The sequence below is a fragment of the Pseudorasbora parva genome, chromosome 17 (assembly GCF_024679245.1).
Source record: "Pseudorasbora parva isolate DD20220531a chromosome 17, ASM2467924v1, whole genome shotgun sequence".
Classification (NCBI taxonomy): Eukaryota; Metazoa; Chordata; class Actinopteri; order Cypriniformes; family Gobionidae; genus Pseudorasbora; species Pseudorasbora parva.
Window position 1 is genome coordinate 8,637,148 of NC_090188.1, and position 10,378 is coordinate 8,647,525.

The 10,378-nt window shown below is 37.6% G+C and overlaps 1 protein-coding gene across 1 annotated transcript in view; it reads left to right on the forward strand.

Annotated features, from left to right (window-relative positions):
- The window catches only part of btaf1 (BTAF1 RNA polymerase II, B-TFIID transcription factor-associated), a 30,916-nt gene extending 20,745 nt beyond the window's left edge, over window positions 1-10,171 (forward strand). Inside the window, exons 21-38 of the mRNA XM_067421024.1 lie at window positions 957-1,144; window positions 1,236-1,389; window positions 1,502-1,611; window positions 1,709-1,910; window positions 2,506-2,654; window positions 2,811-2,963; window positions 3,718-3,839; window positions 3,930-4,097; window positions 4,166-4,243; window positions 4,342-4,471; window positions 4,896-5,037; window positions 5,994-6,124; window positions 6,310-6,435; window positions 6,516-6,668; window positions 7,812-8,023; window positions 8,113-8,272; window positions 9,095-9,265; window positions 9,392-10,171. Of these exons, the coding sequence (XP_067277125.1) occupies window positions 957-1,144; window positions 1,236-1,389; window positions 1,502-1,611; window positions 1,709-1,910; window positions 2,506-2,654; window positions 2,811-2,963; window positions 3,718-3,839; window positions 3,930-4,097; window positions 4,166-4,243; window positions 4,342-4,471; window positions 4,896-5,037; window positions 5,994-6,124; window positions 6,310-6,435; window positions 6,516-6,668; window positions 7,812-8,023; window positions 8,113-8,272; window positions 9,095-9,265; window positions 9,392-9,532 (2,690 nt within the window). The 3' untranslated portion in view covers window positions 9,533-10,171. The remainder of the gene's footprint in view (window positions 1-956; window positions 1,145-1,235; window positions 1,390-1,501; window positions 1,612-1,708; window positions 1,911-2,505; window positions 2,655-2,810; window positions 2,964-3,717; window positions 3,840-3,929; window positions 4,098-4,165; window positions 4,244-4,341; window positions 4,472-4,895; window positions 5,038-5,993; window positions 6,125-6,309; window positions 6,436-6,515; window positions 6,669-7,811; window positions 8,024-8,112; window positions 8,273-9,094; window positions 9,266-9,391) is intronic.
- The last annotated feature ends 207 nt before the right edge of the window (window positions 10,172-10,378 follow it).

Sequence of the window (10,378 nt, forward strand, 5' to 3'; positions counted from 1 at the left end):
TTTCAATCGGAATCATCACAGCTTTCAGTTTGTCTGCCGCATCAATAATGTCGACACTGTCCTCTCCAGCAGCTGGAACTCTCAACAACCACCAGGACTTATACGGTTTTATAAAAGCTATTTATTTGTTGTAAAGTGTAATGATCATCTCAGAAAATATACATTTTTATATTAGGCGCAGTTGTATTTATAGTAATACTATTTATACACCGGATAGTTTATTTATAGTTCGATTCTGGATATTTCATGTCATGTTCGAATGCATATTCGAATATCGAATAAAAAGTGACAGCTCTAATTAGTAGTAGTGGTGGTTGTTAGTAGTAATGACCGGGCCCATGGTTTCGCACGTGATTTGTATATTAATTGCACATTTTTTAAATTCTAGATTAAAAGTTCATTATATGCATGTTTTTTCTTACCAATTTACACAATTAAGCAATTTAAACCCCTCAAGTGCAAGAAGAGGTGAGAAAGAAATTGATTTATTTGTGCACTGTTTTCCTATGAACAACCGAAGCGTGCACACTGAGATATTCTTTCCAAAGGTGCGCAAACACCGAATTGATTAATCTTTTCATGAATTGTGATCCGTTTAACCACTAGCTACTATTATTATTATTAATACTAGTACTATTATTAATACTATTATTATTATTATTATTATTATTATTATGATTATTAATGTATATTTATTACAAAATGGATAATCTTGTAAATAAAAAAACATAAATAAAATATAATAAAGTATTTAAAAATATAGTATGGACTATTAAAATATATAGTATTTTTTTAAATGTGATCTTTTTTTCTCTAGATTTTCTTTATAATAATTTGTAAATTGTATTAGTATTGTCCAGATTCATCCTATTTAATTTGAATGTTGGCATTTAATTAAAAATGTGAGTTCTGTTGTTTCATGGGTTTTAGAGATGTGTATTTAATCTGTACTGCAGGGTCTGTGGCGGAGAAGGATGCGACACATCATATGGTGAACAAGACAAAGGGCATCATCACTCTTTACCGGCATCAGAAAGCAGCTTTTGCCATCACCAGTAAGAGGGGACCCACCCCCAAAGCCCCCAAAACCAACACCAACAATGACCTGCCCCTTGGAGGCAGCATTACTGCAGAGACAGATGAGGTATTCTTAGTGTTATAATTAGTAGCGTCACAGTCTCCTTCCCAATGATCTCATGACTGATGCTAAGAGTCTTTCTGTAATTCTAACGCAGAGCAAGAAGCCATGTCTTATCCAGAGGAGAGGGGCAGAGTTCTGCTTGATGACAGTTGCTAGGCATTTCGGTCAGGAGTTGACACAAACATTGCCATATCTGTGGGAGTTTATGACTGGTCCGCTGAGGAATGCGCTGAATGCTCAGGGATTTGGTAATCTTAATATTTTAGTGGAGTTTGAGTAAAGTGAAACTCTTTATATTTCAGATGAATGTTTGTTAATATGCTTTTCCAGCTTCTCATTTTGTGTCCGTGTTTGTTGCAGATTCCAGCCAGTTGTTAAAGCAGGGAGACTCGATTGCTCAGGAGCTTGTGAACTCTCTGCAGGTGCTAGAGGTCACCGCAGGAGCCATGTCCCAAGAGCTCATCCCTGTAGTATGTGCACGTACAACTTTCAAGAATGTCTTGCATCAAACTACATGAACATTGGTAATTACAACTGGTTGGTCTCCTCTTGTCTCCATATTTGCAGTTGATGGGACAGCTGCCTTTACTGTGTACCTGTCTGCAGCATCCATACACCGCTGTACGTCACATGGCCGCTCGCTGTGTGGGTGTGCTCAGCAAGATCGCTACTATGCAGACCATGAATGTGTTCCTGGAACATGTGCTGCCCTGGTTGGGTGCTATTGATGACAACACCAAGCAGGAGGGAGCAATCGAAGCCATGGCCTGTATCCTTTGTTTCGCATGAAAATCTAGCTGTTTTCTTGTATTATAAATGCCTTTTTATATTTCATCAAGGTGCATTATAATTTGTGTAAGACACAGTACAGTTTAAACGTTTTCTGTCAGTAAGATTAAATTTCCTTAAAAAAATAAAAATAAAGACATTGTTCTCCCAAAACTGAAAATTCTGGTTTAATCCAAGTCCTCTGAGGAGACATGGTTGCTTTATTTTGATGAACAGTTTTAATTTAGGCTTTTATATAAACATTGATCAGGGAACATAAACAGAAACTTAACTGTACATGCTTGACAAGCGAGAACATGCATCTCTTTAAAAATATTTTGAAGTAACAGAGTTTGAGGTGAATAGACTTTCAATGGAGGGACAAATCTTTTAGATTTTAGTTTGCAATCATAGGAATAAATTACTTTCTAAAAGACATTAAAATAGAAAACGTTTTACTGTATTTGATTAAATAAATCTAACCTTGGTGAGCATAAGATACTTCAAAAGCACAAACTCTTACCAAAGTGTACGAACATTTGAAATGTGTACAGTGGTGTTCAGAACACAAATATATTCCCTGAGCACATGTCCAGGTGTGATGGAACAGCTGGATGTGGATATTGTGCCCTACATTGTGCTGTTGGTGGTCCCTGTTTTGGGTCGTATGAGCGACCCCTGTGACAGCGTACGATTCATGGCCACACAATGCTTTGCTACTCTGATCCGACTGCTTCCTCTCGAGGTGAGCAATCAGTAACCAGCATTCGTGCTTTTCATAGTTTCTAATAATGCAAGACATCCTGCAGAGTGTTCCCATTATGGGTGGGTTGCTTGTTGCGTAACTTCTGTGCAGCTGTTTTCCTTTCCTTTTCGCCTTAGTCTTTTTTTTCCCTTTCAGGCTGGAATCCCAGACCCACCGTCAATGTCTGAAGATCTAATTCGGCAGAAGGCCAGAGAACGACACTTTCTCGAGCAGCTGCTGGATGGAAGGAAACTGGAAAATTACAAGATTCCTGTGCCCATCAAAGCAGAGCTCAGGAAATATCAACAGGTGTGTTTTGCTTTTCACAGTTCTGTGCATGAAAATTTTTTTCATGTCCGTTTTATTTTTTGGCAAATCCTTATGAGAATGAAATGAGGGTGGAAATACAGAATTTGTATATGCAAGTTTCCCACTCGTCCTGAAAAATCTTCTTGTTGTCCTGGATTTTTGGTGGTTATTTCTTTAGTCAAGTATAAAGAGTTTATCGCTGACCCAAACAATTACTGCTAGTTGCAGAAAGGGTCATGTTCAGGGATGCTGAGTTTTGACAAGTGGGAAGTATTTTGAATGATGATTAGTCTTGTTGCCACACTAAATTAGCAGTTAGCTAATGCTATTAACTGCTGAAATGTATGCAGTGAATGTTAACTGGTAAGCCGTTACCTAATCACATAATTTTGATATAAACTCACAATTGTGTTTTATGGAAACAAGCTTCTGTAGTCATAATGCATGATTTAAGAGCTCGTATTAAAAACAATTTTTAATATGAACTCTTAAATAATGCATTATGAATATGGAAGCTTGTTTCTACCACAAAATTAAAGTCACAATTACATTTTCTTTTAGTTACATCATGGCAATAAACTGTAAAGACTTGAAGATAAAAATGTGGCATTATCCTTGTCTTATTCCTAGTAAAATTAAAAAAGAGTGGGAACCCTGAATATAAAAATGCATTTATTGGTGGTCATTTTATATTGGTAAATCCATCCTTTTTTATTGAGTTTAATTGTTAAAGAATTTCTGTTCTCTTTTGTAGGATGGTGTGAACTGGCTGGCATTTTTGAACAAGTACAAGCTTCATGGGATCTTGTGTGACGATATGGGTCTGGGTAAAACCTTGCAGTCCATCTGTATTCTGGCTGGCGATCATTTCCTCAGGTACACCCCAAATCATCTTCATCATTCATAGTGCATCTTTATAGGTTAAAACAAGACTTTATTTGCCAAATAATTTTGTTGTGTGTGTAGGGCTCAGGAGTACAACAAGACAAAGGCTCCTGACAGTTGCCCTTTGCCCTCCATAGTGGTTTGTCCGCCCACCCTGACAGGTCACTGGGTGGATGAAGTTGGGAAGTTTTGCTCTAAAGAGTATCTGAATCCTCTGCACTATACTGGCCCCCCTACGGAAAGAGCACGGTATGATCATAAAGTGCTTGTTCAATGAATATTGACTTGTGATATTTAAAAAAATTCATTCTATGCAGGTTGCAGCACCAGGTGAAGAAACACAATCTTATTGTTGCCTCATATGATGTCGTTAGGAATGATGTTGACTTTTTCAGGTAGCATCCCGTTATTTTCTTGTTTCTCAACCACAGACTTTATGTAAATTGTGGGTGAAGAAAAGCTTTCTTAATTCAATGCTGTTTCTCCCATTCAGGGATATTAAATTTAATTACTGTATCCTTGACGAGGGTCACGTCATTAAGAATGGAAAGACCAAACTCTCCAAAGCGATCAAGCAGTTAACTGCCAACTATAGGATCATTCTCTCAGGAACGCCCATTCAGGTGAGATCTGAGCTCTTTAAGTGGCTTGTATACACTACTGTTCAAAACTTTGTGGTCAAATTTAAAATATCTATTTTGTTTTTATTTGATCAAAATACGGTAAACAATGTAACATTGTGACATTATTACAATTTAAAATAGCCGGTTTCCATGTTATTGTTTGAAAATGTAGAATAGAGAAAGAAGAATAGCATTTATTTGAAATGGAAATCTTTTGTAACATTATATCTTTGCTCTGTTTAATGTCTTTGCTGAATAATTTTTTTTTTTAAATCAATTTCTGAATGGTAATGTACCTTTCAGATTTTGCCAACATAAAGTAGAATTTTGACTTGAAACATTCTCAAGTTTGATTTGACAAGCTACTGACTGCCCTTTTGCGTTTGTTTGTTTGTTTGTTTGTTTGTTTGTTTTTGGTCTTTAGAACAATGTTCTGGAGTTGTGGTCCCTCTTTGACTTCCTGATGCCAGGCTTTCTTGGTACTGAACGGCAGTTTGCTGCCCGCTATGGGAAGCCCATCCTTGCCAGTCGAGATGCTAAAAGTTCCTCACGTGAACAGGAAGCAGGTGTGATTATCACATCTCTCTGATTCTTTATTTTGGCATCACTGACCTCTAATTCTGGGGCTCTTTTTGATCTTAAAGGGTTCATTCAAAAATTTTAATTCTGTCATTAATTACTTACCCTATTGTCGTTTGACACCCGTAAGACCTCCGTTCATCTTCGGAACACAAATGAAGATATTTTTGTTGAAATCCGATGGCTCAGAAAGGCCTTCATTGACACCAATGTCATTTCCTCTCTCAAGACCCATAAAAGGCACTAAAGACGTCGGTACAAAGCCCATCCCACTACAGTGATTCTACAGTAGAATAGTTTCTACGAGAGTATTATTTTTTTTTGCACACAGAAAAACTAAATCTTGATGGCCTGTTTCAAAACACCATTTCCGGAAGTCTTGGAGCTTTATGAATCAGCGTCTTGATTCATGATTTGGATCGTGGGTCAATCTGCTGAAATCACGTGACATTGGCGATTTGAACCGCTGATTTGGTACTGATTCATAATGGTTTGAAGCTTTACAAAGCATGCGTTTTGAAATGGGCCTTTGCTATACAAGTTGTTATTTAGGTTTTTTTTTTCGTGCACAAACTATTCTCATGGATTCATAAAATGATTGTACAGCCACTGTAGTGAGATGGGCTTTGTAATGACGTCTTTTAACGTGCCTTTTATGGGTCTTGAGAGAGGAAATGACATTGGTGTCAATGAAGGCCTTTCTGAGCCATCGGATTTCAACAAAAATATCTTCATTTCTGTTCTGAAGATGAACGGATGTCTTACGGGTGTCGAACGACATGAGGGTAATTAATGACAGAATTTTCATTTTTGGGTGAACTAACCCTTTAAGCTCTCGACTTAAATCACCACATACTTTTTTTTTATTTGTATTTTATTTTTTACGTTTCATCTTTTAGTCTAAAATAACATGTTGGGGTGTGTGTGTGTTTTTTTTTTATAGGTGTGCTGGCAATGGAAGCACTCCATAGACAGGTTCTGCCCTTTCTCCTGAGGAGAATGAAGGATGATGTGCTTCAAGATCTGCCACCCAAGATCATACAAGATTACTACTGCAACCTCAGTCCTCTACAGGTACAAAACACACAGGATGTGGTTGATGAAATCGGACTCAAATGACTTAATCTGGCTGAAATCCTGTGTCAGAGGGGATAGCTGTACTGCAGCGCTACAAACGGCAAATAAAATGAGATCTTGAATTAATCTAGAGATATTTATTTCTAAAAAGCACTCTTGTATTCTCATCTGCACCTGTTCAGGTTCAACTGTACGAGGACTTTGCAAAGTCTCGCGCAAAGGTGAACGTGGATGATGTGATCTCCACAACGTCTACGCAAGAGGAGGAAGAGAAACCCAAACTAAAGGCCACCGGACATGTCTTCCAGGTTGATTTTGAAGTCATAAGAGGGCAAGATTATCCTCCTCTCAGTCAAAGTCTATAATGTTGTTGTGTTGGTGGTTTTAGGCTCTGCAATATCTGAGGAAGCTGTGTAATCACCCAGCACTGGTGCTGACACCTCAACACCCAGAATACAAACACATCACAGAACAGCTGAGCAGCCAACACTCCAACCTCAGAGACATTCAGCACGCCCCCAAACTCTCAGCCCTCAAACAGGTGCCGTCCACACATCTGTACTACCAAAGAGATAGCAGACCATATCAATATGAAACTAGTATGGGTGATTTAATAAACTTTCATTTTGACAGAGACTTAGCTACTAATAGGTCAGGAACAGGAACAGATACATCACTATCAGCCAAGAGCAAGGTTTTTTTTGTGTGCTTCCTTTTTTTCCCTCCTCCACACAGTATGCACCGTATTTAGTAAAAATGAATCATAAATCCATAACAGCCAATGCTCCTGTTTTTTATTTATCAATATCAGCCAATTGTAATTCTTATTTCTGGGGTGGGGGGTATTGCCAATATTTTTGGTTTTGACTTTCTAAAATATGCATTAATAATAATAACGAATATAATTATTATTTATTTATTTAAACACTAATATAAAACTATCAGAAAATTGTGTTTTTGATTCATATAATCAATATCAGACTATTAGGTTTGGGAATCTTTTGGAATCTCCCGATTCGATTCAAAATCAAGAATCCATTTTTATTTTAATAGAAATGAAGAACCAATTTGAATCAAGTTTTGATTCGCTATATGCATTTGATTCTAAACTTGTTTTTAATTTTGTTTATTTTAATTAGAATTCAAATGAAAATGTAAATAATTTTCAGTAGTATCCTTCTCAGAGATGGGTGTTGTTGTTTTGTGAGGTACCTTTATGTGTGAATTACTGTTAGTGCAGATTGATTGAGAGTTATTTAATAAAGTAGCACGGTTTCAAGACGTGTATCATTTAAATCCTTTTACTCTAGCCCGGTGGAGACTGACGCTCAGCCTTTCATATTCGCCTCTCACAGCATCTCTTACATCATTAAAGTGGTCGGATTAGCTCTCTAAACTGCACTGCTCTCACAGTTGACTGCCGCCCCCTTTGATCTGGCATCACTACGTTAACAAGCATTTAGAAAATACAATTTTCATAAATTTGTGATTTGATTAGAATTGGTAGAAGATAGAATCTTCTACCAATTCATACTTTATGTGAATTGAATTATAATCATGAAATTATAATTTTTAAATTTATTTTTCTTCATTTTCTTCAAGTCAATAAATGCCATCTAGTGTAACGTATGAACAAGCTGCAGTACTAGCAGGATGTATTTATTTTTCTTCTGTTTTGTTGCAGTTGCTGTTGGACTGTGGGCTGGGTTCATCTGGAGCGTCTGATGGTGGCACAGAGGCTGTGGTGGCCCAGCACCGCGTTCTGATCTTCTGCCAACTGAAGAGCATGCTGGACATCGTGGAGCAGGACCTGCTCAAAGCTCAACTGCCCACCATCTCCTACCTCAGGCTGGATGGAGGCGTTCAGGCCGGCCTCAGACACTCCATTGTCTCCAGGTGAGACTATCTCGCAAACTACCCTGGAAATATTCAACCTAAAGGTAGTTCTGTTTGGGTCACTGTATGTGCTGTTTTTCCTTATACAGGTTCAATAATGACCCGTCCATAGATGTTCTGCTGCTCACGACCCATGTGGGTGGACTGGGATTGAATCTGACTGGGGCAGATACTGTGGTGTTTGTGGAGCACGACTGGAACCCCATGAGAGACTTGCAAGCTATGGACCGAGCTCACAGAATAGGACAGGTATGGTTGCTGTTTTCGTTACCTACATCAGTATTTAGTAATGGAGCGAATGGAATATTTGGCCAAAAATGTAGGATGTATTGATCACGTACTGATCACGATCACGATCAGACTATTCCGACTGCTGATTTTTATTTTTTTATTTTTTTAAAGTCAAACTGGCCTAAAAAATCTATACCCAGTGGAAACCACTAAATTTAAATCATGATCCAAGCAAAGATGTTACACATGAAGGATGAGCAGTTGTTTTTCATTTAAATTAGATATCTACACAAAACAAAAACAGCAGACAGACTGAATGGAACCGCAGCAGTTTTCTTTTCTTGGTTACTGCTGTACACAAAGCATCTCTGCACTTATAAACACTAATATCCAGTATATTAGTAAATGTATAATATACTTAATCCAGAGGTAAGATGAGAAGAAAATGTCATTGAAATATAAATTAAATACATTTACCTCAAGAAAGCCATCTCATATCTATAAACTTAGTTATCCTTAAACTAGCTTTAAGAGGATCATTTGGCTAAATGTATGCACTAAATTACATAGACATTAGGGAAAGTAAAAATATAATGATGGATGGATAATCTAGATAGATAGATAGAGCCAGCCTACATTTAAAACACATTAAATAATGGCCTTAAAGTTTCCATTTCAACCATGAATTAATGTGCACTTTTTTAATACAAACTTAATGATATAATAGATATTTGATTGATTAAATGAACTTTTTGTTTTTTGGCTAAATTATCTTGAATTTGGTGTTTTGTAAAAAAAAAAAAAAAAAATTTGCATCCATAAACCGATTGTGTGTTTCAGAAACGTGTGGTGAATGTGTATCGTCTCATCACACGAGGCACGCTGGAGGAAAAGATAATGGGTCTGCAGAAATTTAAGATGACCATCGCGAATACAGTCATCAGCCAAGAGAACGCCAGTCTGCAGAGCATGGGCACAGAACAGCTGCTCAACCTCTTCACACTGGACAAGGTCAGTGCCTGCAGAGAAATCACCGTCCCATGAAGCAATGCTGCTCTGAATGCTAGTTTTTCCTCTAAAAATATGAGGAAATAACAGATTCACATTCATATAACAATGCTTTGTATTGATGTTCAGGATGAAGCGGAGAAGAACGAGGCGTCGTCCTCTGGAAAAACCAGCATGAAGTCTGTGCTGGATGGACTGGGGGACCTGTGGGACCAGCAGCAGTACGAGAACGAATACGACCTGGACAGCTTCATACACTCACTTAAATGAGCCAGTTCAACTTGCTCAGCAAAACCAGAAGTGACTTGAAGCCGTCGAATTGATGGGACAACGAACGGAGAGACGTGCACAAGCACTGTAGCTATCGGCCTTAAACACTCCAGTCTAACGCTCGTCACAGTCTTACAGCTCTTCCTCTTCCTGTAGGTTCTTACAATTCGCTCAAGATTTGCAATCTAAAAATGTCGGTTATATGTGGCCCTGGAGGAAGTCTTAAAGTTAATCTATCAAAGCTGAATGTTGTATGAATTACAATATTTGAACCTCAGGATTTCACTATCAGTATCTATGATGACAGTATTCCAGAACTGAATGACGAGATGGTGAGGCGAGAACTGGACACTGAAACGCTTCCACGATGAATGACTCTAATGGTTCATCCAGACCACTAGGAGACGCTTGACTAACTCCTGTAGCTGCTGCTCCATCAGAAATGTCTAACCTGCACTGACAGAGATCTTTAGGTACAGCTGGAAGAGCGGCAGGACAACGGCCTCAGAAACATTGTAGTTTTAAAAGGAAAAAAATAGAATTGTAAATACTTCTGTTATTTGCCTTTTTTGGGTAAGCTGGTAGAATTTTAATAAATTCTAATGAGCTCTGTTTAAAATGTCTTGTCTGTGTCGATTTACATTTAGGAAAAATCTGTGAATGAACCGTTAAACCAGATATAATGAAATATTTAACTATTACGTTGTACAGAGTAGACTAAAGTGCATACTGTTTTTGTTGTATATAATTATAATATAATTATAATATATATACGGTATATATATATATACATACATACATGTATACATATACTAGCATCATTAGTATTTTTTAAATGCTGTCCAC